This window comes from Loxodonta africana, chromosome 11, assembly GCF_030014295.1.
Source record: "Loxodonta africana isolate mLoxAfr1 chromosome 11, mLoxAfr1.hap2, whole genome shotgun sequence".
Classification (NCBI taxonomy): Eukaryota; Metazoa; Chordata; class Mammalia; order Proboscidea; family Elephantidae; genus Loxodonta; species Loxodonta africana.
In genome coordinates this window covers 16,738,291-16,760,873 of record NC_087352.1, presented here as the reverse complement: position 1 = coordinate 16,760,873, position 22,583 = coordinate 16,738,291, and the positions used below count along the sequence as shown (strand labels likewise).

The window sequence follows — 22,583 nt, the reverse complement described above, 5'->3', positions numbered from 1 at the left end:
CCACCTGGAGATCTTTGCCCCTGCGCTTCACTAGGCCACGACATTTGCTCAGGACTCTTCATGGCCGACTCCCTTCCAGGTACTGGCTCAGCTCAGAGAGGTCGACCCCGTCCATCCTGCATGAAAGAGCCTCTATTTGGCTGAGCCCTTCGAAGGGGTGTGTTTGTCCCTTGGTCATTCTGTATCTCTGGACTAGGTGATCTGGAGAGTGGATTCCATTGTCATGTGGTTTACACTGTTCACGGTCCTGTAGAGAGTAGGGGGCAACCCTCCACTATGCTGGAATGAATGAACTGATATTCACACAAGCTGTGTATTTTAGTTACCTAGTGCTGCTATAATGAAAATACCACAAGTAGGTGTTTTTAACGAATAGAACAGAAATTCATTATCTCACAGTTCAGGAGGCTAGAAGTCCGAATTCAGGGCGCCGGCTCTAGGGGAAGGCTTTCGCTCTCTGCTCTGGGGGAATGCCCTTGTCTCTCTCTTTCAGCTTCTCTTCTTTGGTTCCTTGGAGATCTCCACGAGCCAGCTTCCCCTATTTGTGCTTGCTTCTTTCTGTGTCTAATTTGCTCTTTTTGTGTCTCAAAAATCATTAGGTTTAAGACATGCCATACACTGATATGGTCTCATTAACATAACAAAGAAAACACTATTCCCAAATAGGAGATCACATACACAGATGACAATGTTAGTTGCCGACTCATGGCGACCCCACATCTGCAGAGTAGGTAGAGCTGCTCCATAGGGTTTTCAAAGCTCTGACCTTTCGGAAGCAGATCGCCTGGCTTCTCTTTCCAGCGCCTCTGTGTGAGTTTGAACCACCAACCTTTCAGCTAGTAGTCAAGTGCTTAACCCTTTGCATCATCCAGGGACATTCTATAGGTATGCTGTTGTGTGCCTTCGAGTCAATTTTTGACTCACAGCAACTCCATGTCTTACAGGGTAGAACTGAACTGCCCCATAGGGTTTCCTAGGTTGTAATCTTTACGGGAGCAGAGCGACAAGTCCTTCCCCTGTGAAACGGCTGGTGGGTTCGAACTCCCAGCCTTCCCGTTAGCAACTGAGTGCTTAACCATCAAGCCACCAAGACTCCTTTCTAATGCTCAATACATGTTAGTTATTATTATGGCATTTCTCAGTGGTGCAAATGGTGAACACACTCAGTTGCTATCCAAACGGTTGGAAGTTTGAGCCCACCCAGAGGTACCTTGGAAGAAAGTCCTGGCAATCTACCTCCAAAAAATTAGCCATTGAAACCCTATTGAGCACAGTTGTACTCTGATACATGCATCAACTTGACAGCAACTGGGTTTTCTGATTATGGTTATTTTAATTTGGAACCCTGGCAGTGCAGTGGCTAAGAGCTCGGCTGCTAACCAGTGGTTTGGCAGTTCAAGTCCACCAGCTGCTCCTTGGAGACCCTATGGGGCAGTACTACTCTGTCCTGTAGGGCTGCTGTGAGTTGGAATCAACTTGACGGTAACAAGCTTGCTTTGGTTTTGGTTTCATTTTAAGTATTAGGCTCAGGTGAGGCATCACCTCCTCCAGGCAGCCCTCTCTGATTGCCCTAGGCTCAGTCAAGCCTCCTCTGGACTTCTCTAGTACCCTCTGTGACTTCCATTAGAACACTTCAGGCCCAAGATGGGAATTTTGAAAGACAGAACATTCTATGAGTTTTATGTTTTGACTCTTTTTCCTTTGTCCAGATGTACAGGTGGACCACCTGAGCCTCCTGAAGCAGTTTGAACACCTGGACCCTCAGAATCAGCACACGTTTGAGGCCCGGGACTTGGAACTGCTGATCCAAACGGTAATGGGAAGGGAGGCCCAGAGGCAGAGGACTGAGGGAGGCTGTGCAGGCAGGGAGCCTAGGTTTGTTACCTGAGGTTGGAGGCTGACAGGGGCCCAGTTGGTTTCTAAAACTCCTGCCAGGTTTTCTCCAGAAGAGGAGATGACAGAAGGGACTGGCTTTGGCTCCTCTGAGATCCGTTTCAAGTCCTCCTTTAACTTTGTCCTTTCCATATGATGGGAGGGGGGCTATCCCCTCTGTTTTCCTTGTGATTGTCTGAATATTGGCCCTCCAAAAGACATCCACACCCTAATTTTATTGTGTTTTTGGTGAAAATTTACACAGCAAATTAGGTTCTTATTTAGTAATTTCTATACATACTGTTCAGTGACATTGGTTACATATTTCACGATGTATCAGCCTTCTCATTATTTCCATTCTGGTTGCTCTGTTTCCCTTAATCTAGCTTCCCTGCCGCCCTTAATCGTCTTATGTTTGGTCTAGGGAAAATATTTACTGTTTGGTTTTATTCAGATGGTTATTTAGAGAAGCACAGTATTCTCAGGTGATATTATATGTTCCCCACAGGGTTTTCTAGGTGGTTAAGCACTCAGCTGCTGACCAAAACGTTGGTGGTTTGAACCCACCAGCTCCTCCGCAGGAGAAAGATGTGGCAGTCTGCTTCTGTATAGATTACAGCCTTGGAAATCCTATGGGGCAGTTCTACGCTGTATTATAGGGTCTCTATGAGTCGGAACCAGCTCGACGGCACTGGGTTTGGTTTTTGGTTTTTTTTATGAGTCAGAATGGACCCGATGGCAGCAGGTTTGGTTTTGGGTTACAGCTGCATGTTAAAAAAAATTTTTTTTTTCTGTGTGTGTGCTTTAAGTGAAAGTTTACGGCTCAAGGTAGTTTCTCATACAAAAATTTATACACACATTGTTATGTGACCCTAATCGCTCTCTCTATAGTGTGACAGCACACTCCTCCTCTCCACCCAAGATTTCCCGTGTCCATTCAACCAGCCCCTGTCCCTTTCTGCCTTCTCATCTCGCCTCCGGACAGGAGCTGCCCATTTAGTCTCATGTATCTACTTGAACTAAGAAGCGCACTCTTCACAAGTATCGTTTTATGTTTTACAGTCTAGTCTAATCTTTGTCTGAAGAGTTGGCCTTGGGAATGGTTTGAGTTCTGGGTTTACAGAGAGTCCGGAGGCCACGTCTTCCAGGGTCCCTCCAGTCTCGGTCAGTCCATTAAGTCTGGTCTTTTTACTAGAATTTGAGTTCTGTACCCCACTTTTTTCCTGCTCTGTCAGGGACTCTGTTGTGTTCGTCAGGGCAGTCATTGGTGGTAGCCAGGTACCATCTAGTTCTGGCCTCAGACTGATGGAGTTTCTGGTTTATGTGGCCCTTTTTGTTTCTTGGGCTCATATTTTCCTTGTGTCTTTGGCATTCTTCAGTCTCCTTTGCTCCAGGTGGGTCGGGACCAGTTGATGCATCTTAGATGGCCACTTGCTAGCTTATTTTAAGACCTTAGATACCATTCACCAAAGTGGGATGCAAAACATTTTCTTAATAAACTTCGTCATGCCAGTTGACCTAGATGTCCCCTGAAACTATGGTCCCCAGACCCCTGCCCCTGCTACTTTGTCCTTTAAATTGTTTGTTTGTGTTCACGAAACTTCTTCGCTTTCGGTTTAGTTCAGCTGCTAGAGCTGCATTTTGTACATTCAATCCATAACAGAAAAGGAGACAGATTCTTCCCTAGAGCCTCCAGAAGGCACACCTTGATTTCAGGCCCGGGGAAACTCATTTTGGACTGCTGACCTACAGAATTAAAGAGAATAAATTTCCATTGTTTTAAGCCACCAAGTAGGGAATCTTTGGGTGGGTGCAAATGGTTAAGCATTTAACTAACTGAAAGGTTGGTTTGAACCCACCCGGACGCACCTGGCTTCTGTCATGGAGCAATATACATTTAAGATTCCTACCTGTTTCTTCATGTTTTCTGAGCTCATTTCTTTTTATTGCCGAATAACAGTCCATTGTACGGATCTACCGCAGTTTGTTTATCCATTCACCTTTTAAAGGACGTCTTAGTTGCTTCCAATTTTTGGCAGTTATGAATAAAGTTACACCAGGGGTGTTATGGGTTGAATTGTATCCCTCAAAAGTAAGTGTTTCATAAATCCTAACCCCTATAACTGTGGTTGAAGGAGGCCCGGTGGTGTAGTGGTTAAGCACTCAGCTGCTAAATGTAAGGTCAGCAGTTCGAGCCCACCAGCTGCTCTGTACGAGAAAGCTGTGGCAGTCTGCTTTGGAAATCTTATGGGGCAGTTCTTCTCAGACCTGTAGGGTTACGCCTGTGGTTATAATCCCATTCGGCGATGGGTTTTTTTGTAATGTTAATAAGACAGTGTTAGTTAGGGTCTTAAGTCAATCTCTTTTGAGATATAAAACAGCAGATTAAGCACTAACAGAGGAAGATACAGGCCACATGATGACCTGGAACCGAGGAATAGAACCTGAAGAGACAAGGACCTTCCCTTAGAGTGGACAGAGAGAGATCCTTCCCCTAGAGCCACTGGCCTGAATTCAGACTTCTAGCCTCCTAAATTGTGAGAAAATAAATTTCTGTTTGTTAAATCCACCCACTTGTGGTAGTTCTGTTAGAGTAGCTCTAGGTAACTAAGACAAGGGGTTTTCAATCTCGCCACCCTCGACATTTGGGGCAGATCATTCTTTGTGGTGGGGGCTGTCCTATGCTTTGTAGGACAGATGTTGAACACCATCCCTGGCCTCTACCCACTAGATGCCAGAAGCACCCTGTCCTCCAGTCTTGACAACCAAAAACGTCTCCAGATATTGCTAATTATCCCCTGGCGGGGGCGGGGACACGGGAATCTCTCTGGTTGAAAACCACTGCTCTGTAGTCTACACTCCTGTTACTGCTGTAACAAATCTCCACAAGCTTGGTATCTTCAGCCAACGGGAATTTGTTGTGTAAGCAGTCCTGGAGGTCAGAAGTCCATCCGACACAGCTCATTGGGTGTGTGAGTTACCTGTTGTTGCTTTAACAAATTCTCACAGATTTGGTGGCTTAAAAGAACAGAAATTTATTCTCTCATAGCTCTGGAGGCTGGAAGTCCAAAATCAGTATCTTTAGGTCAAAATCAAGGTGTGAGCAGGGACACACTCATAGCGGAGGCTCTAGTGGAGGATCCTCCCTTGCCTTCCCAGGAAGGCTACCGCCACTCCATAGATTGTGGTCACATCACTCCAATCTTCAAGGGCAGCATCTTCAAATCTCTGCTCTGTCTTCACATCGCCTTCTCCTCTGTGTGTGTCTGATCTCTCTCTGCCTCCCGCTTATAAGAACACATGTGATTGCATTTAGGGCCCACCTGGATAAGCCAGGAGACTCTCCCATCTCAAGATCTTAAACTTCATCACATCTGCAAAGACCCTTTTCTATATAAGGTAACATTTACAGGTTTTGGGGATTAGGATGTGGATATCTTTTGGAGGGTGTCCCTGGGTGATGCAAACAAATGTACTTGGCCACTAACCAAAAGATTGGAAGTTCGAAAGGAAGAAAAATCTAGCAGTGTACTTCCAAAAGATCAGCTGTTGGAAACCTATGGGGCACAGTTCTACTCTGACACACGTGGGGCTGCCATGAGTTGGAGTCAACTCAGTGGCCACTGGTAGTATATTTTGGGGGGCCATTTTTCAGCCGACCACACTGGGCTAAAATCAGAGTGGTAGCAGGGTTGCTAACACTTCTGGAGGCTCTAGGGAAGAACCCGTTCCCTTACCTTTTCCAGCTTCTAGAAGCCACTAGCTTTCCTTGGCCCAGGGCTATTTTCTCCGTCTTCAAAGCCAGCATGGTTGCATCTCTATGATCATTTTTCTCCACAGTGCCCCTTGGTATTTGCAGGGGTTTGGTTCCTGGAGCCCCTGAGGATACCAAAATCCACAGATGCTCAAGTCCCTTATGTAAAACGGTGTAGTATTTGCATACAATGTGTGCTCATCCTCCCGTATACTTTAAATCACCCCTAGTTTACTTAGAATACCTACTACAATGTAAACGCTATGTAAATAGTTGTTATACTGTATTGTATAGGGAATGATGGCAAGAAAAAAACTCTTTTTTTCTCTCCCGGAAGTATTTTCTATTCACAATTGATTGAATCCGCAGGTGCAAAACCCATGGATACAGAGGACCGAGTGTACTCATATCTCCCTCTGACTCAACTCTCCTCTCCTGCCTCTCTCTGACACTAAAACCAAAAAACCAAACCCAGTGCCACCGAGTCGATTCCAACTCATAGCGACCCTATAGGACAGAGTAGAACTGCCCCATAGAGTTTCCAAGGAGTGCCTGGGGGATTTGAACTGCCAACCCTTTGGTTAGCAGTCGTAGCACTTAACCACTACGCCACCAGGGTTTCCTCTTCTACTAAAGGACCCTTATAATTACATTGGGCCCCACCTGGATAATCCAGCATTATCTCCTTATTTTAAAGTCACCTAATTGTTGTTGTTGAGTACCTTCAATTGAATTCTGACTCATGGCAACCCCAAGTGATGGAGTAGAACTGCCCCATAGGGTTTTCTTGGCTGTAATCTTTATAGAAGCAGGTCTTTCTCTTGAGGAGCCACTGGGTGGGTTGGAACCACTAACCTTTTGGTTAGCAGCTAAGTGCTTAACTGTTTGTGCCACCAGGCTTCCTTCACCTAATCAGTAATCTTAATTCCGTCTACAACCTTAAGTCTCCTTTGCCACATAAGGTAACATATTGACAGGTTCTGGGGTTTGGGACATGGGCCTCTTTGGAAGGCCGTTATTCTGCCTCCTGGAGCAGCAAAGAAATCCTGTCGCATCATCTCTCTCCTCTGCTCTGAACTTTTCTGTCTTAGCCTGGGTTCTCTAGAGAAACAAAACCAGTGAAGCACACACATAAATATATGTAGAGAGATTTACTGCGAGGAAATGGCTCATGCAGTTGTAAGGGCTGGCAAGTCCCAAATCTGTGGGTCAGGCGGCAGGCCAGAGACTTCTGCAGGCTTACATCCTAGAAGTGGAGGTCAGGCAATGAGAAGAGTGCAGGGTTGAGAGAGAGTGAGCTTTGCCAAACCGGAAAAAAAAACTAAACCCATTGCCATCAAGTTGATGCCAACTCACAGCAACCCTGTAAAACAGAGTAGAACTGCCTCATAGGATTTCCAAGGCTGTAATCTTTACGGAAGCAGACTACCACACCTTTCTCCTGTGGAGCAGTTGGTGGGTTCAAGCTGATGGGTTCAAACTGCTGACCTTTTGGTTAGCAGCCGAGCTGCTTGACCGTCACGTTACCAGGGCTCCATGAGCTTTGCCAGAACATCCATTTATATACTGGAGGTAGGCCACACCCCCAAGAAACTCCGCTTCTGCTGGTTGGCTGATCACATCAGATGACAGGATTGAAGACCTTTACATTACATTTACATTTTGGAGGAACGCTCAATTCAGTGTCTTCCAAACCATTGAGAATCATAATGCAAGTTGACTCGCAACAGTAACCATCACACTTTCCATGGCCCCTGTTCCACTCAGAGAAGAGCTAAAGTTCTCATGTGGCCCACAAGGCCCTGCACTATCTGTCTTCTCTCTGCCCTCACCCTCTCTCCACTCCCCCTCCTTCACTCTACTCCAGCCACACTTGCTTCCTGGTTATTCCTGCCTCAGGGGCTTTGCACTGGCTGTGTCCCCTGCCGGAAGCACCGTGCAGACACACCCGCAGGGCTGGATCCCTTACCTCCACCTGGTCAGTGTGCAAATATCACCCACTTGGGGAGGCCTTCCTTACCATCCTTTGAAAGATTTGAACTATACCCCCAACCTCCATGCTCAATTCCCCTTTCCTGCTTTATCTTCTTAATACTAATCACCATCTATCATTCTATGCATTTTACTTTTTTTTTTAATAATGTGTTTTTGGTGAAGGTTTACACAGCCGTTTAGGTTCCCATTCAACGATTTCTACACAAGTTTTTCAGTGACTTTGGTTACATTCTTCACAATGCGTGGACATTTTCTGCCTGTTCTGTTGCATTTTACTACTTTAGGTTTGTTTCTCTTTTTCCCTCCCTTTCTCCCACTAGAATGTCAGCTCCATGAGGGCAGGGAGTCTTGTCTGTTTTGTTCTCTGTTGTATCCCTGGCATCCAGAACGGGACCAGGCACATAGTAGGTGCTCAGTAAATATTTATTAAATAAGTAAATGAATGAAAGTAGGTACACATTGTACAGATAAGAACCCACCGTTTGTGCCCATCCTACAAAAAGTCCAACTCTCCAGCCACCAGAAGATAAGAAAGTGGTTAAAGAACTACAACTGCCAGCGGCCCTTGAGGCAAAAGAGCCTCTTTTAATACACCCAGCTGCCCCAGGGGCTGCTGGGAGTCATAGGCATGGCCTACTGAGGAAATCTCAGCTCTTGCCCCTATACCATACTGCCCAACCACCTCTGGCCTTATCATTAGTAACCATACCTGTTTGTTAAGTGTTTATTCTGTGCCAAACTGGCATGTGTTAACACCATCAGTAGCATCTCCCAGCAAACCCATGTGGGTTGGTATGGTTATCCCCATTTTACTGAGCCACAGAGAGGCTGAGTAACTTGTCCAAGATCACTCAGCTATTGGGAGCAGAGCCCAGATTTGACCCCTGGGCAGAATCACAATAGAGTTCATGTGCTTTCCATATTAAGTCTACTTCCTGTGTTGTTTTTTATTTTCTAGTCCTTCAAGATCTTGAGGACTTAAAGCAGGTGGGGTAAGGTTTCCTGTTGCTATTGTGTAACCATCATAATTCTTTTTAAACAAACCAAGAGAGGAGGGTGCGGTATGGGGCAGGAATGCCTCATATTGTTCTGTGCTTTCCAGTTGATTCCGACTCATTGCGACCCTATAGGATAGAGTAGAACTGCCCCCTAGGGTTTTCTAGGCTGTAATCTTTATGGGAGCAGATCACCAGGTTGTTTCTCCCACAGCGCAGCTGGTGGGTTCGAACTGCTGACCTTTGGGTTAGCAGCCAAGCACTCAACCGTTGCGCCACCAGTGCTCCTTGGAATGCATCGTGGAGACCCAGAAAGTGAGACCAGGACAGGAGAGTCAGGAGTGGGTGGAGGTTGGGCTACCCCTGGCCAGGGTGAGCACTGAGGACCAGGCTTTTGGAGACTGGAATTAGGGGCCAGGGCAGTGGGGGGCAAGATGAGAGGAAACTTCTGCCGTTCCCCAGGCTACCCGGGACCTTGCCCAGTATGATGCGGCCCATCACGAAGAGTTCAAACGCTATGAAATGCTCAAGGAACATGAGAGACGCCGTTATCTGGAATCACTGGGAGAGGAACAACGAAAGGAGGCAGAGAGGAAGCTGGAAGAGCAACAGCGCCGGCACCGGGAGCACCCCAAAGTCAATGTGCCTGTAAGGACGCCCATTCTTTTCACTCCCATCATATCCAGCTCTCCAAGCACCAGAAGACATGAAAATAGCTAAAGAACTATAGCTCTCAGCAGCCTCTGAAGCAAAAGAGCCCCTGTTAATGTATCTAGCTGTCCCGAGACCTGCTGGGAGCTGTAGTTTTCTTGTTCGAGAGGCATAACACTTGGGGGGTGGGGGTAAAGGGTTCTCTAGCCTTACCCCCTAGGGCCCAGACTTCTTGCTCATGAGCCCCTGGCTCTCCCCTCCACAGGGCAGCCAAGCCCAATTGAAGGAGGTGTGGGAGGAACTGGATGGACTGGACCCCAACAGGTTTAACCCCAAGACCTTCTTCATACTGCATGGTAAGGTGGGGAAAGAGTCCCAAGACCCAGGATGACTCCTGGATCCTCTGACCTTTCTGGGGCCTGACTGCTAAGGGGGGGCCTCCCCATCCAATGGGGCTTAGGCAGGCCTAGGAGGTTGAGCCCCTCTCCCCTGGTTGGCCAGAAGGCCCTGCCCTTCCCTGTTAGTAGTGCCAGGATCTTCCGTGGAGAGACTGGACCTCATTCCCAGGATGGGACTGGCTATTGTCCAATAACCAAGTGAATTAGGCTTGGCTAGGCCTGGGCCCCCTTCCCTTGGCAGCCCAGAAGCCCTAGTCCCTTCTGGGAGCCTTCTAGCGAAGGGTGGGCTGTTCCTTAGTAACCAGGCCTACACGGCACTAGGAAGCCCCTTCTCTATGGTGGATCAGAGGTATAGTTCCCTTCAGTCTCTTTCCATCTAGAAATGTGGCCTAGGGTTGTAGGCCCTCAGGCTTGCCCAGGACTTGAGCCAGAACTTGTAACTTATCAGTGGATCTTAACAAGGCCTGATTCATGCATTCAGCAAACGCTTACTAATTAGTCTGTAAGCATGAATCTTTGTTCGAGATCTTGTGGATACAGCCGTGAGTAAGACTTAAGTTGCTACCCTCACATCCTGGTGATCCAGCAAACAGAAAATTCTGTAGTTAAGCAAATCTCAGGGAACACTGATCATGAGATGCACTAGAATTTTAAGTAAGCTGCCAATTAAACTGGCATACCACCTGTGATAACACCTGTGATGTCAGGGATGCTAAGATAATGGAGAAAAAAGTGTACCTTAGAATCAAAGAAATAGGGTCTACCACAGAGCCTCAGGAAATAATACATACTATGGGAAAGAATACAGCAGGGCTGAGGGGCTAGCATTGCAGTTTTAGTTGGCAGGGTCAGGAAAGGTTTTGGTAGATCAGCACTGTCCAATGGGACATTCCTCAATGATGGGAGTGTTTTACATCTGCACTGTCCTGTTTTTGGTTAGAAATTCACATGGAGGTGGAGAGTAGGCGGTTGAATATTCAGGTGTGGAGGTAGCTTAATGATGGCTTTGAAATCTGAGAGACTGGAGGAGACCATCTAGGGAGGTGTCCAACAGAACTGTCTGTGATGCTGGATAATGTGTCCTATCTGAGTTATCCAATATGGCAGCCACCAGCCACAAGTGGCTACTGAGCACTTGACGTGGGGTGAGTGTGACTGATAATAAACTGAAATTTTTTTTAATTTATTTTTATTGTGCTTTAGGTGAAAGTTTACAGCTCAAGTTAATTTCTCATACAAAAATTTGTACACATATTATTATGTGACCCTAATCGCAATCCCTATAATGTGACGGCACGCTCCCCCTTTCCAACCCAGGTTTCTTGTGACTCTCCCTTCCTGCCTTCTCATCCTGCCTCCAGAGAGGAGCCACCCACTTGGTCTCGTGTATCTGCTTAAACTAAGAAACACACTCCACGAGTATTATTTAATGTGATGACAAACTGAAATTTTAATCTTGTTTACTTTTAATCCATTTAAAAAATCCCATGGTTTATGGCTAAAAACCAAACTTGTTGCCATCCAGTCAGTTCTGGCTCCTGGTGACCCCATGTGTTTCAGAGTAGAACTGCGCCATAGGATTTTCTTGACAGTAGTATTTTTTTTTTTTTTTTTTAATGATGTCTTACTGTGTTTTCAGTGAAAGTTTACACAGCAAGTTAGATTCTCATTTGAGAATTTCTCTACAGATTTTTCAGTGACATTGGCTACATTTTTCACAGTGTGTCAACATTGTTTTTAATTGCGTCTGGCCATTCTGTTTCCAGTGCCCTAGTTTCCCTGCTCCTTTGCTGTAATCTTTATGGAAGCAGATCACCAGGCCTTTCTTCCACAGAGGGTGAGACTAAGCATGGCCCAAGGAGCCTGGAGCCCCATGGCTTTAGCTCTACAAGCTAGATTGGCCAGGAGAGGTTTCCCCAGGCAACCAGAGCCAGCAGTGACCTGGTCCTCCGGGAGGCAGAGGCCCCTGACACCCCTGGATCCCAGGCAAAGGAGGTGACCCTGTGCCCACAGCTGGTGGCTAAGGCTGAGGAGTCATGCATGTCAACAGGCCCATGAATGATCCCAGTGAAGCCCAGCTTTCATCTCCATTCTCAGGACCCTGGTTGCTAGGACCTGGTCACCCGAGCAACGGGCCTGGTGGGGTGCTGAAGTCTGAGGGTCGCCATTCCATCACCAGAGACCCATTGTTCCCAATTTTCTAATAACAGACCCCCCCAATGTCAGCCCAATCACTAGCCAGTGTCCCAGGGACCTGACCCACTCCATTTGCCTTCCCCTAAGATACCTTGTCTCCCCCTCAGATATCAACAGTGATGGTGTCCTGGATGAGCAGGAGCTAGAGGCCCTCTTCACCAAGGAGGTGAGTGTCCTGGAAGCTGTGGGTGCAGGGGACACCCTGACCAGCCACACCTCCCTTCAGGGATCCTTTTGGGCCCCCCAGGTCCCTCTGGACATAACTTCAGGGTAAACTACAATTCTCAGCAGCCCCTGACACAAAAAGAGGCTGCCATAAGTGGCTGAGTACCTCAAAGGCTGCTGGAATTGAAGTTCCATCTGTCAGGAGAGGGAGTACCCTGCGAATGGGATGGCCACGGGCCTTTCAATCTGTCCTGCCTCTCTCCTGGCCCTGCAGCTGGAGAAGGTGTATGACCCAAAGAACGAGGAGGATGACATGCGGGAGATGGAGGAGGAGCGGCTGCGCATGCGGGAGCACGTGATGAAGAATGTGAGAGGCGAGGAGATCCCGTGGGGCGAGGGTGTGGCGGCGGGGCCCCAGCTCTGTTGCTTACCCTTACCTGGTTCCCAGGTGGACACCAACCAGGACCGCCTCGTAACCTTGGAGGAGTTCCTTGCATCCACTCAGAGGAAGGAGTTTGGAGACGCTGGAGAGGGCTGGGAGGTGAGGACATGAGGGATACTCTGGGTCCTAAACCTCTCTATCTCTCTCTCCTAGTCGTTCTTTGAAGAACTCTGGCCACTTCTCTTTCTCTCTGGGTCCTTGTTCTCCTTTCTTTGTGTCTCTGTCCCCCTCTCTCGGGGTCTCTGTTCCCCTTTTTCAGGGTCCATGTCCCACTTCCTGAGTCTCTCCCTGGGTCTCTGTCCCCTCTCTCTGGGTGTCTGTCTACCCCTATCTCTCTAGGTCTCCATTCTCCTTTCTCTGGGTCTTTGTCCCACCCTCCCCCAGGCCTTTGCCCCCACCTCTGGGTCTTTATCCTGCCCAGGTCTGTTCAGCCCCACACACGTGGCCCTGGCCTCCTAGCCTCCTCTAGATCCCAGTCGCAGAGCCCTCTCCTCCGTGGGTGGGCCAAAGCTGGAGTTACCCCCACTGATGGCTCCTGTCCCCACCCCCTACCCCAGACAGTGGAGATGCACCCTGCCTACACAGAGGAGGAGCTGCGGCGTTTTGAGGAGGAGCTGGCCGCCCGCGAGGCAGAGCTGAATGCCAAGGCCCGGCGCCTCAGCCAGGAAACGGAGGCTCTGGGGCGGTCCCAGGGCCACCTGGAGGCCCAGAAGAGAGAGCTGCAGCAGGTGACTGGCCGGGGAAGCTGGTCCTACCCTCTGTGTCCCTGGTGGCCCTTGTCCCAGTTAGCATGTGTGTCTAGAGGCTGGGAAAGCCTGCCAGTTACCATTTTAATCACTGGTAGAGCCTCAAGTGAGATTGCCCATCTTGAGTAATGGCAGACATTTTTGCCTGTCTCAGACAGCTTTGTGGCCACCATGTTGGATAAGGCAGTGAAATGACAAGTGGGTGAGGAGGGAAAGAGAATAGTAGACCCAGTGAGGGGTTCGTGAGGGCTACCCCCACCCCAAGGCAAGACCCCAGCCTTGGCAGGAGAAGGGGGACTGGGTACTGGAATACTAAGCCCAACCCTCAAGGAGAGAGAGAAAATCTGAGGCCTGTAGGAAAGGGAGTGCCCCATGATCACATAACAGTAGCTGTGGAATCTGTTTGGGGACTGAGCATCTTTGCTTGCTTGTCTGTGTGACCCCACCCCCCACCCTACAGGCCGTTCTGCAAATGGAGCAGAGGAAACAGCAGCAGCAGGCTCTCAATGCCCCTGCCCCTGCTCCCGGCCCTGAGGGGCAGCTCAAGTTCCACCCGGACACAGGTGCTGGCTCCTGGGTGTGGGGGCTGCCTTCTGACTCGTGGGTCTGAGGGAGGAGGTGGCTGGGGGCTAGACCCTCAGGTCTGAGGGAGGAGGGGGCTGGAACGTGAGACTTCTAAGAGGGAGAGGAGGGGTTGGGGACCTGAACACCCGGGTCTGAGGAAGGAGGTAGATGAGAGACCCATAGTCTTGGATCCCTGTGGAAGGAAAGGGCTACGTTGCCTTGTGCTGCCATCCCTCCCTTCATTTCTAGGTGACGTGCCTGTCCCGGTTCCAGCTGATGACCAGAAAGACGTAGATGCTTCAAAAAAGAAAATTCCTGAACACCCCCCCGAGCAGCCCCAGTTGAACTCCCAGAACCTGTGATCCTGTGGGGGCCCAGCCATCCAGGTCCCCACCAAGGCAGGTGATAGAACAGGGGGGAAATTTCACAGTAAACCTCTCCTGGGGGCCAACAACATGTGTGGCCTCTTGGGCAGCGGGGGGGCAGGGGGGCAGACAGGGTGGCACCTCAGGTGTTGCTGTGCTGTATCGGCCGTCCAGCTTCCGAGCCCTGGGTTCTAAGTCTGTACTCCATCTTTCTGTCCCTTCTCCAAGGAGCCTGCCCTCTCTGTGTCTGGCTGTCTCAGTTTTCAAGTTCACCGGATGAGCTAAACTTAGAGAAACCCCTCCTGGTCCGAGCTGCCCTCTTAAATGATCTTGCCTCAGCCGCTGCAATGTGGCTGCTCCAGCATCCTGTGTCTCCACAGCTGCTAGAATCCTGCCTGCTGCCCAGGGCCCAGCCTCTGTGGTTGGTGGGGGCTTCACATGATCCCTCAAGACCTTTCTCATCGTTTTGGGGACCAGCGATGCCTCCAGGACAGTGTCTTCCCCAAGAGTAGATGCTAAGAGCCCAAGGGTCCTCCGCATAGCTGGTCAGCTCTGATACCTAGAACCTGGCTTTCCCCCAAGCCTCCTGGCCCCTTGCCCCACAGTCCCAGAGGGTTCTATACCCAGAGCTGCCCCTGCCCCTCCCCGAGGTGCCCCAGGAGCAAGCCCCTTAGCCTAAGGTTGGAGGCCCTGCAAGGTCTGGCCCTCCCTGCCTTTCTGGCCTTGCCTGACACTGCTCCGTGGCCTGCTTTGGCTCTGGTTCCATCAAAATACACTTCCTGGAACGCGGGGAAGAAATTCAAGGCTCTGTGTCTTTGTATATATATATATACTGCTCCCTCTGAAACCCCACACCCACTTCACTTGCCAAAGTTGTCCTCATCCTTTAAGACAACTCAGGTATCACTTTTAAGAAGCTCAATTCTGGAATCCTGAGTCGGCTGACTGTACAAGCACATGCACGCATGCAGGTCCTCAGCTGTACCTCTCTGGGTCCTGTAGGGTCTTCCCAGCCACAGGGAGAGAAAACCCAAACGTCATTTAGTACTGCCCAAAACAAGAAGTCCCAAGGTAGAGTGGTTAAAGGGCTTTCAGGGAAACCAGTTTTCCCATCTCCTAGCTTTGCATAGTAGGAGTGGGGCAGCACTCTCCTCATGGTCCCAAAGTGGCTCCAGCTGCTCCTGAGGTCACATACCTGCATTAGCAACCAGCAGAAGAGGCTCCATCCTGTTCTGAGTGTCGTCATGAGTTGGAGAAAACCTGTCCTCAGAGCCACCCTACTAGCTCTCCCCTCATGTTCTATTGGCCACCAGACGCCGGGGAAGGCTGTGGCTCCTCTGAGGTGGCATGATTCACCCTTGACCTGGGGACAGGGACACTTTCTGGACCAAATCTGGGTCTGGTAGAAAGGAAGAGGGGAGTATTTGTTCAAATGAACCGAACCGAACCTGCTGCCGTTGAGTCAATTCCGACTCATTAGTGACACTATAGGACAGCACGGAACTGCCCCATACGGTTTCCAAGGAGCTCCCGGTGGACTTGAACTGCCAACCTTTTGGTTAGCAGCCATAGCACTTAACTCCTATGCCACCAGGGTTTCCTTGTTCAAATGAAGTTCTATTACATAAGTCTAGCAGAAACACTAGATTTTATTTTACCTCCACACATGTGGAACGAGACTCAAATGGCAATCTTGTGGCTCAACAAGAAAATAGACAACTATTGATAACTCTCAGCAAACAAGGACTCAGATATTACTAGGACATCACATTATTAACTAATGAAACCAAAAAACCTATTGCTGTCAAGTCGATTCCAACTCATAGCAACCCTGGAGGACAGAGCAGAAACTTTCTAAGGCTGTAATCTTTATGGAAGCAGGCTGCCCCGTCTTTCTCCTGAAGAGCAGCTGGTGGGTGGGTTCGAGGGGCCAACATTTCAGTAAGGACCGAAGCGCTTAGCCACTGCACCACCAGGGCTCCCTATTAACTAATACAATCCGTTTTTAGCACTTACCATGTCCCAGGCAACATTTAAACCTTCTACATACTCTTAAAATTAAGTTAAAATTTACATACAGTAAAGTTTATCTTTTTGAGTGGACAGTTTGAGTTTTGACCAACACATACAGTGTGGTAACCACCACCACAATCAAAATAGATATCAATTTATTTCACAAAACAGCTTAGGAGGGAGGTAGTACTGTTATCCCCATTTTACAGACAAGAAAACGGAAGCACGGGGTAGCTAAGTAGCTTGTCAAAGATCACACAGCTACAGGAGTTAGTCTTTTTTAAAGATAAGGATATTTAAAGTTTACGTACAGCCAGAATGCTCCTTAGAAGCGAGGATGGTGAGACTTTGCCTCACTTGCTTTGGACATGTTATCAGGAGGGACCAATCAAATCACTCGAGAAAGACACCACACTTGGTAGAGGGTCAGCGAAAAAGAGAAAGACCCTCAGTGAGATGGGTTTACACAGTGGCTGCAACAGCGGGCTCAAACGTAGCAACAATTGTGAGGATGGCGCTGGACCGGGCAGCGTTTCATTCAGTTGTACGTAGGGTCGCTGTGAGTTCAAAGGGACTTGATGGCACCTAACAGTAGCTTCAACATCTTTCACACAACTTAGTTGCAATCTAAGTTCAGGGGTAGGTTTTGGGACGTGGTATACTCTGCTCTTCTCTGCACCTTTGTGGGGAAGAGGGAACATTTTTCCCCCCCTTATCTGGCTGGGACATCACCGATGCTCAGGAGCCATGAGTTCAAGGGTGAATGCTAGGATACCATTAGTGAGCACCAAGAGAAACAAGTCACACCCTAAGAGCCCAAAATGTACATTACAAACCAGGAAAGGGCAGAACAGAAGTGCAGTTGATTTGCGTTATTGGCAGTAGTTCAATGCTCTATAAGGAGTCCCTGGGTGGTGCAAATGGCTAATGCTCTTGGCTGCTAACCAAAAGGTTGGAGGTTCGAGTCCACCCAGAGGTGCCTTAGAAGAAAGGTCTGGTGATCTACCTCTGGAAAATCAGCCATTGAAAAAACCCTATGGAGCACAGCTCTGCTTTGACACTTGCGGGTCATGATCTAGAATCCACTCGACAGCAACTATGTGTGTGTGTATATATATGTATACACACACGGTATAATAACAATTTCATTCTCGCGACAACCCTAATTACCATCATTGCCCCCATTTTCTAGATGAGACACAACTAAGAGAGACAGACCTATAGCCCAAGGTCACACAGCTAGTAAGTAGCAGAGCTGGGATTTGAACCCAGGCAGACTGGTTCCAAGTCTGTGCTCTGTTTAGATTAGCATACAAAAATATTGTTGCTGTTAGGTGCCGTGGAGTCTGTCCTGACTCAGCGACCCTGTATACAACAGAATGAAACACTGCCTGGTCCCGCACCATCCTCATAATTGTTGTTATGCTTGAACCCATTGTTGCAGCCACTGTGTCAATCCATCTCGTTGAAGGTTGTCTTTTTTTTTTTGCTGAACCTTATTTTACCAAACATGATGTCCTTCTCCAGGGACAGGCCCCTCCTGATAACATGTCCAAAGTACATGAGCCGCAGCCTCACCGTCCTTGCTTCTAAGGACATTCTGGCTGTACTTCTTCCAAGAGAGATTTGTTCGTTCTTCTGGCAGTCCATGGTATATTCAATATAATTTGCCAATACCATGATTCAGAGGCATCAATTTTTCTTCCGTCTTTCTTACTCATCGTCCAGCTTTCCTATGCGTATGAGGGGTTGAAAACAATATTATGCTGAGCGAAATAAGTCAGTAGCATAAAGACAAATGTATGATTCCACATATATGGAATATCTGGAACGGGCAAATGCACAGAGAGCAAAGTTCATTAGTGTTTAGCAGGGGCAGGAAGGAGGGGAAAGAATGAATCTCTGTTTGGGGGACACTGAGCTTCTGTTACCACCAGTTATTATCAACTCAGCCCCAACCCCTGGCGACCCCATCCATGTGTGTCAGAGGAGAACTATGCTCAATAGGGTTTTCTTTTTTTTTTTAGAAGAGAGTGAAAACTAATTTTTATTATTGAAAAATCACTAAACCACATTGGGATGTATCACAGTCAATCAGCTAAACAGATTGCAAAGACAGAAATCTCACCCTTTCGTGGAGCTAAGCAGATACAACCCATTCCATTACCTGTTAACCAGCCCTTGTTCACCAGGTAAATGATAATTAGGCCTCAATAAGAGGACTTGTCAGCATCATTTGTCACACATTATTAATCCTAAATTCACCTGGTTATTGTGGTAGCCACCAGTGTTTTTTAGTTATCTTCATCCAGAGGAATAATAAACTCATATCTTAATGGCAGGAGGTAGTTTTACAGTTTGGAATCAGTTCAAGTGAGGCTCTTAGCCTCTCACAGAAACTGAGATACAGGGGAGCTGACTTTCTTTGTGGTTGCTTGAACATTTTATTGTGATTTAGGTGAATGTTTACAGAGCAAATGAGTTCCCCGTATAACAATTTATACACAGCTTGTTCCATGACATTGGTGGCGAACCCCTGAATGTGTAGTACTCTCCCCTCCTCCTCCCTGGGTTCCCGGGGTCCATTTGCCCAGCTTTCCTGCCCCTAATGTCCTTTTGAACTTTGCTTTCAGGCAATTGCTGCCCTTTAGGTCTCGTATAGTTGATTGGTCTGAGGCGTACATTCCTCACTGGTGATATTGTTCATTTTATCAGCCTGTCTATTTTATGGTTATAAGGTGATCTCCGGGAATGATTTCAGTTCGAATTTTGAAGGGTGTCTAAGGGTCATAGTCTAGGGGCTTCCACTAGTCTCTATCAGACCAGTAAGTCTGGTCTTATCTATGAGTTTGAATTTTGTTCTACATTTCTCTCCCACTCTGTCCATGACCTACTGTTATGGTACTGGTCAGAGTGGTCAGTAGTGGTAGCGAGGCACCATCTAGTTCTTCTGGTCTCAGGCTAGTGAGAGGCCGTGGTTCATGTGGTCCATTAGTCTTTTGGACTAATTGTTTCCTTGAGACTTTCGTTTTCTTCACTCTTCTTTGCTCTGGACGGGAAGAGACCAATCGTTGTATCTTAGAGGGCAGATTGCGAGCTTTGAAGACCCTGGTCACTACCTCACCAAGGTAGGATGTAGACCATTGCCTATATGGATTATGATATACCAATTGACCTAGATGTCTCCTGAGACTATGGTCCCTAGCCTTCAAGCCTAGCACCTCAGTCTCAGGAGATACATGGTTCTGGCTAAGAACATGACGACCCCATGTGTGTGGAAAACCTCCATCAAAATCTTTCAAGATGCAGGAGAAGGAATTGAAATATATGACTAATTGCCTCCATGAACAACTGCCTCCTTTGCCATGAGATCAGAAGAACTGCATGGTGCCCTGCTACCATTATTGAACCATTTTTTTGATTGTGATTTAAGTGAAAGTTTACAAATCAAGTCTGTCTCTTATACAAAAATTTATATACACAGTACCCAGTGCCCAGTGCCGTTGAGTCGATTCACACCTTGCTATATACTCCTAGTTGCTCTCCCACTAATGAGACAGCACACTTCTTCTCTCCACCCTGTATTCCCTGTGTCCATTCAGCAGCTTCTGACCCATCTGCTCTCTCATCTTACCTCCAGACAGGAGCTGCCCACATGGTCTCAAGTGTCTACTTGATCCAAGAAGCTCACTCCTCACCAGTATCATTTTCTATCTTATAGTCCAGTCCGATCTCTGCCTGAAGAGTTGGCTTAGGGAATGGTTCCTGTCTTGGGCTAAAAGAAGGTCTGGGGACCATGACCTCCGGGGTCCTTCTGGTCTCAGACCATTAAGTCTGGTCTTTTTATTAGAATTTGAGGTCTGCATCCCACTGCTCTCCTGCTCCTTCAGGGGTTCTCTGCTGTGTTCCCTGTCAGGGCAGTCATCAGTTGTAGCAGGGCACCATCTAGTTCTTCTGGCCTCAGGCTGATGTAGTCTCTGGTTTATGTGGCCCTGTCTGTCTCTTGGGCTCATAATTACTTTGTGTCTTTGGTGTTCTTCATTCTCCTTTGCTCCAGGTGGGTTGAGACCAATTGATGCATCTTAGATGGCTGCTTGCTAGACCCCTTGCTGGGTATGTTTTTAACAACAATAAAAAAAATCTTTCAAGATGCAGTTTATTCATCACCTAATCTGTTCATCATTTTCCCTGATCCCCAAGGCTGTGTTAGGGGCATCTAGTGTTTCCACCATGGTGGCACATACCATCCAGGACTGTAATAGTTTGGGCTATGTATTAGTTTCCTGTTGCTGTTGTAACAAAATACCACCAACTCAGTGGCGTAAAGCAACACACATGTATTTTCTTACAGTACTGGAAGTCAGTAAACCCAGAATGGATCTCACTGGGTTAAAAGCAAGGTGTTGCCAGAGCTATGTTCATGCTAGAAGAAGTTCTAGGGGAGAATCCATTTCCTTGTCTTTTCTGGCTTCTAGAGGCTACTGACATTCCTTGGCTCATGGCTTCTTCCTCCATTCAAAGCTAGCAGTGTAGTCTCTTCAAATCTTTCTCTCACTTTTTTCTGTTGTTAGATCTCCTGATTCTGACCCTCTGCCTTCCTCTTGGGAGTCCCTGAGTGGTGCAAATGGATAACGTGCTTGGCTGTTAACGGAAAGGTTGGCAGTTCGAGTCCACCCAGAGGCGTCTCAGAAGAAAGTCCTGACAATCTACTTCTGAAAAAACAGCCACAGAACTATGGAGCACACAGTTCTACTCTGACACACGTGGGGTGGCATGAGTTGGAATCCACTCAGCAGCAACTGGTTGGACCTTCCCGTTGTCAGAAAATTTGTGATGACATTGAACCCACCTGAATAATTCAGGATAATCTCCCCATTTCAAGACCCTTAACTTAATCCCATCTGCAAAGCCCCTTTGCCATATAAGGTTTCAGGGATTAGGACATGGATATCATTAGGGGCCATTATCTGCTCACCAGATAAGTGTCCCCACTTGAAGGGGACAGGGAATAGGGTGAGGTTCACCTCTGGGTCCCCAGCATTACCCGGCACAGGACCTGACCCACAGTGGGGCTCAGGAGAGAGGAAGGCAAGCAGAGACAAAAGAAAAAGCAAAGAAGGAGATGGAATTTATAATTTCCTCCCTCTGCCGTGTCTTGTCCCCCCACCTCCTACATGGGAGTCACCTGCACTTTCTATAGGAAATTATGTGGGAATCATGTCATTCATTCATTCACGCACTCATTCATTATTTACTTTTTTTTTTTATGATTTGCCAAGAATTTGTTCTGGAATACAGGAGTCACTGGTGGCCCAGTGGTTAAAGCACTCGGCTGCTAACTGAAAGGGCAGCGGTTTAAATCCACCAGCCGCTCCTCAGGAGGAAGTTGTGGCAGTCTGCTTCTTGTAAAGATTTACAGCCTTGGAAACCCTATGGGGCAGTTTTACTCTGTCCTAGAGGGTCACTATGAGGCAGATTCGACTTGACGGCAGAGGGTGGGTTGGGTGGCTCAAAGAGGTAACCACTTGCTACTAACAGAAGTGTTGGTGATTCAAATCCACCCAGAGGTGGCTCAGGAAAAAAGTCCTGGTCGTCTATTTCTTGAAAGCTCACAACCATTGAAAAACCTATGCGGCACAGTTCTACTCTGACACACCTGGGGTCACCATGAGCTGGAATCGACTTGATGGCAATTTGTTGTTGTTGTTGGTATTGTTCTGGAATACAGCAGTGAAAAAAAGAGCCAAAGAACCTACTTTCATGGAACTTTTATTCTGCACAAACCCACTCACCAGTGCCAGGGAAGAAAGTCCTAGTGATTCGCTTTTGTAACGATTACAGCCCAGACAACCCTACGGAGCAGTTCTACTGTGTGATAAATGGGGTCACCATGACTCAGAATCCACTGGACTCAATGGCAATGGATTTTTTTTTTTCCGAAAGGAAGAGAGAAAATAAACAAATAAACATAAACTTGTAACTAAATGTGACAGTCCTTTGTGAGGCCCAGCAGGTGTGTTGGCCTCAGTCACTTCATGTTCCCTACTCTCTGTTAATTCCTTAGCTCTCACTTCCGGCCCTTAGAAACTCTGTCAGTCCCCCCACCACCCACACACACTCCCAGGGTTGCCTCCCAGGGACAGAAGGTGCTGAATGTGCTGAGCGGGGCAGTCCAGTTTCAGGTCAGTGATTTTCCTTACTTAAGAATTAAATCAAGCACAGTGCAAATGTTTAGCATGTGAACCCTGGGGCCACACTGGCTGGATTTCAGGCCCAGCCCTTCTACTTTTAGCTGCATGACTTTGGGCAAGGTTCTTAACCCTTTTGTGCCTCACTTTCCTCATCTGTGGGGCTAATAACAGGACCTACCAGAAGAACTAGATGGTAGGTACCCTGCTGTCACTACCAGCCGCTCTGAATGAGATCA

General features: G+C 47.8%; 1 protein-coding gene across 8 annotated transcripts in view; it reads left to right on the top strand.

Moving 5' to 3' along the window:
* The window catches only part of NUCB1 (nucleobindin 1), a 28,241-nt gene extending 6,083 nt beyond the window's left edge, over positions 1–22,158 (top strand). For 4 of the 8 annotated variants that reach the window (XM_003406520.4, XM_023543258.2, XM_010586519.3 and 1 more), the window contains 10 exons: positions 1,710–1,813; positions 9,079–9,264; positions 9,533–9,623; positions 11,969–12,027; positions 12,301–12,393; positions 12,475–12,567; positions 13,026–13,196; positions 13,675–13,777; positions 14,028–14,180; positions 14,372–18,180. In XM_003406520.4, the coding sequence (XP_003406568.1) occupies positions 1,710–1,813; positions 9,079–9,264; positions 9,533–9,623; positions 11,969–12,027; positions 12,301–12,393; positions 12,475–12,567; positions 13,026–13,196; positions 13,675–13,777; positions 14,028–14,140 (1,013 nt within the window). In that variant the 3' untranslated portion in view covers positions 14,141–14,180; positions 14,372–18,180. Of the gene's footprint in view, positions 1–1,709; positions 1,814–9,078; positions 9,265–9,532; positions 9,624–11,968; positions 12,028–12,300; positions 12,394–12,474; positions 12,568–13,025; positions 13,197–13,674; positions 13,815–14,027; positions 14,181–14,371; positions 18,181–20,727 lie in introns of those variants that run through there. The other 4 variants (XM_023543260.2, XM_010586520.3, XM_023543259.2 and 1 more) reach the window with 4 other exon arrangements.
* The last annotated feature ends 425 nt before the right edge of the window (positions 22,159–22,583 follow it).